The sequence below is a fragment of the Sphaeroforma arctica genome (assembly GCF_001186125.1).
Source record: "Sphaeroforma arctica JP610 unplaced genomic scaffold supercont1.1176, whole genome shotgun sequence".
Taxonomy (NCBI): Eukaryota; class Ichthyosporea; order Ichthyophonida; genus Sphaeroforma; species Sphaeroforma arctica.
In genome coordinates this window covers 3,841-7,037 of record NW_014039382.1, presented here as the reverse complement: position 1 = coordinate 7,037, position 3,197 = coordinate 3,841, and the positions used below count along the sequence as shown (strand labels likewise).

Here is a 3,197-nt window from a genome sequence, read left to right as displayed (position 1 = left end):
CATCATCATGCTATTAGTGCACATGAAGAACATCGCTCCTTGACGATTCTGTGAGCCCTGAGGACCCAGATCCAATTGAAGGTAAATCAGACCCACTGCACGGGCAGAAGGGGACGAAAGCATATGAGACACTACATCTACAAAGAATGTGTATGATACAATACAACAACCACAAAGGGATGTCATGAAAATCAAACTACAAAGAATGTGTATAAGACACTACAATAACCACAAAGGGATGAAGGTACGAGGCAACCGAGAGTCAAAGTCAGCCTAAACTACAGGTTCAGATTTTAGATGGGCAGATAGACCAGGCCAAAGACAAACACGTCACCATAAATAAGAAGCACATATACACACACACACTTGTCACGCACATACACATGCACATACATATATACATGCATACACATACACACATACATACATACATACACACATACATTCACAGACATAGATACACACAACACACACACACACACACACACATGCTGATCTAAGGCACATACCCAGAGTATTCATGAACACCGACTGGAACACCTTGACGGCCACAATCATCTTGTCGCGGATGGCGTTCTTGACTGCACGCTTGCCCAATTCATGGAACTGTGTCTTGTAGTCAGCCTGTGACTTGAGCTCATGAAACTCAATCTGCCCACGCGCCACATCCCGCACATACGCATTGACCTTCGCCGCACCACTACTTTGATCCCATTGGTCGAGAAGCCGCTGAGAATTGCAGGGTATGGTAAATGTTGGGTTTAAGCTGTAAGAGCGCAATATTTTCGGGTTGGCTAAAACCCTAAACCTTGAACCCTAAGTGAATAGCTAAAACCCTAAGTGAATCGCACACATTGCTCGACCTAAGCGATGTGAGCGGGTTACATGCTCGTGCAACCACCACACACACACGTGAATGGCACACAGTGCATCAGCTACACACTTGAAAGCCGCACATGCTACACCACAGTGCATTCTTTTCTCTTATTGACTCAACCCCGCGACCGCAGAGCATCCCTAGCACCTTACACAACCCATCGACATATATGTTCATTTGCATCACATATACACAATTATACAACCCTCTCTCTATACGTACATACATTTGCATCACACATACACAATTGTAAAACCCTCTCTCTACACGTAGATGCATATGCCGTGTGCGCGTGTTCGCGTGTGCTTCGTCTCTGCATGCGCCTTGCATTGCCCCCCCACACACGCGGCTGTTCACTCACCAGCGTTCGCTCGTCGCCGTTGTCTCCATAGAACACCTCATCAGCCGCCTTATCACCCTCAGTACCAACACCCATGGCATCAGCAACCATGGACAAGGCACTAGTGATGCTCTGTCTCGCCAACCCCGCCTGTGAGTCGGCGGGGGTGTCCTTATGGGCTGTCATAGTGTCAGTGGTGTTAAGCACTTCCATGAAGAAGAAGTCCGCGGGGTTGGTGAAGTTAGGGCATTGGAAGCCCAAGTCAGCAAAGTACTTCACCGTCTGGCTGCTCTCCCCCTGAGCAATGGAGAAACAAGAAGTGGCAACAAATGTGTGTGAAACTGTTCATTTAGTGTTCCAAGACAGTAAAATAAGAGTATGACGATAAGCGAATGATGATAAGTATGTGAAGACAAGCATATGAATATAAGCATGTTGACTAGTATATGGTATGATGATAATGACAAGTATATTCATATGATTGTAATGGGATGATTATAATAATATGATGTTAAGTGGGATAGATGACTACCGTTCGGATAGAGATCCACATCTTTTTCAGGAGACTCCAAAAAAAAAATTACCATCCTTGTAGCCACCACATATGATGGTCACAGCACAAGATGAATGCCATGGCACAAACTGCGAACAACAACACACCAACGCACTGGACAACGAGCCAGGTCCATGTGACGCACTTTCCTGACGTCGTCGTAGCATAACTAAGCACTTGTAACCTACGCAGAAGGCACTGACCACTAACCACGGGTATGGCGAAGACTTGATTCATGTCATGTACTTGCAAATACATATTTATATATGGATATATAATATGTATATATATATATATATATATACCACGTTATACCTCCACTGAAACGTTTTGCATGCACAAAAACACCTTCACTATAAACACTTAACACTAATACCCCAAATGCCTACACCCCTTCTAAACCTGCCACATACCATGTACATGATGCGACCCATGGCCATCAGCGTTAAGTCGTCGAACATATGGAACAGCTCTGCCCGTGTAACAGATATAATGAGTGGTAGTGCGAGGATGATTGGAATGGGATTGGTATCTAACACACAACATCCACAGAACATCCACAGACTGCGTCTCAATGGCAACAAAGACGCGGGATAGCTAAGTACACAGAAGGCACTTTGAGCACTACGCACAGCAAACAGCCGAGCAACACATACAAACGACCGAAGGACTACTAGAATACATGTAATATAACGTGAAATCACTTAATATGAATATATGTACTAAAATGTACTATGTATGCTCATTTGTTTTTGTCTACAACAACACATGTGATCGTTTTAAATACAGAAACATATACAAATATACACATATACATTTTACATATCCCGGTTACACTCAAATGTATCCGCTCACCCGAGGACGGCTGGTGGAGTGTAGCAACCACTGTGCGGCCACTTGCCGCCAATTGCTTGAGCGTCTGTACTACACTGAAGGCTGTGTACGTGTCCAGTCCGCTGGTGGGTTCTGTGCATTAGGCGATGCCGTGTCGGGTTTTTAGGGTTTAGGGTTTAGGTTTTGGTTCAGCATATGTGGTAGATAGGTAAGGTATATGAGGGCGGATGATATATAACATACTATATGAGTGGGTGGTTTGAGAGAGAGCGAGAAAGGGGGAGGATATGTTGGAGTGGCTTGTAAGAGGGACAAAGCATAACATCTATACCTTGTGAATGTATGTGTCACGTGCTAACCTGAGACATCTATGAGCGCACACTTGTGTATATCCTTTGTATGTATACGCCTCCGTTGTGCTGGTCCACAGACAATGGTGCACACAATACATGTACAATACATATACATGTACAATATATATAAATGTACACAATATATACATGTACAATATATATATATATATATATATATATATATATATATATATATATATATATATATATATATATGTGTGTGTGTGTGTGTGTGTGTGT

The 3,197-nt window shown here is 43.4% G+C and overlaps 1 protein-coding gene across 1 annotated transcript in view; it reads right to left on the bottom strand.

The window, feature by feature from the left end:
* The window catches only part of SARC_10225 (hypothetical protein), a gene marked incomplete at its 5' end in the record, with an annotated part of 11,326 nt that overhangs the window by 4,895 nt on the left and 3,234 nt on the right, over positions 1 to 3,197 (bottom strand). The window contains 4 exons of the mRNA XM_014295739.1: positions 487 to 729; positions 1,239 to 1,514; positions 2,184 to 2,242; positions 2,626 to 2,736. Of these exons, the coding sequence (XP_014151214.1) occupies positions 487 to 729; positions 1,239 to 1,514; positions 2,184 to 2,242; positions 2,626 to 2,736 (689 nt within the window). The remainder of the gene's footprint in view (positions 1 to 486; positions 730 to 1,238; positions 1,515 to 2,183; positions 2,243 to 2,625; positions 2,737 to 3,197) is intronic.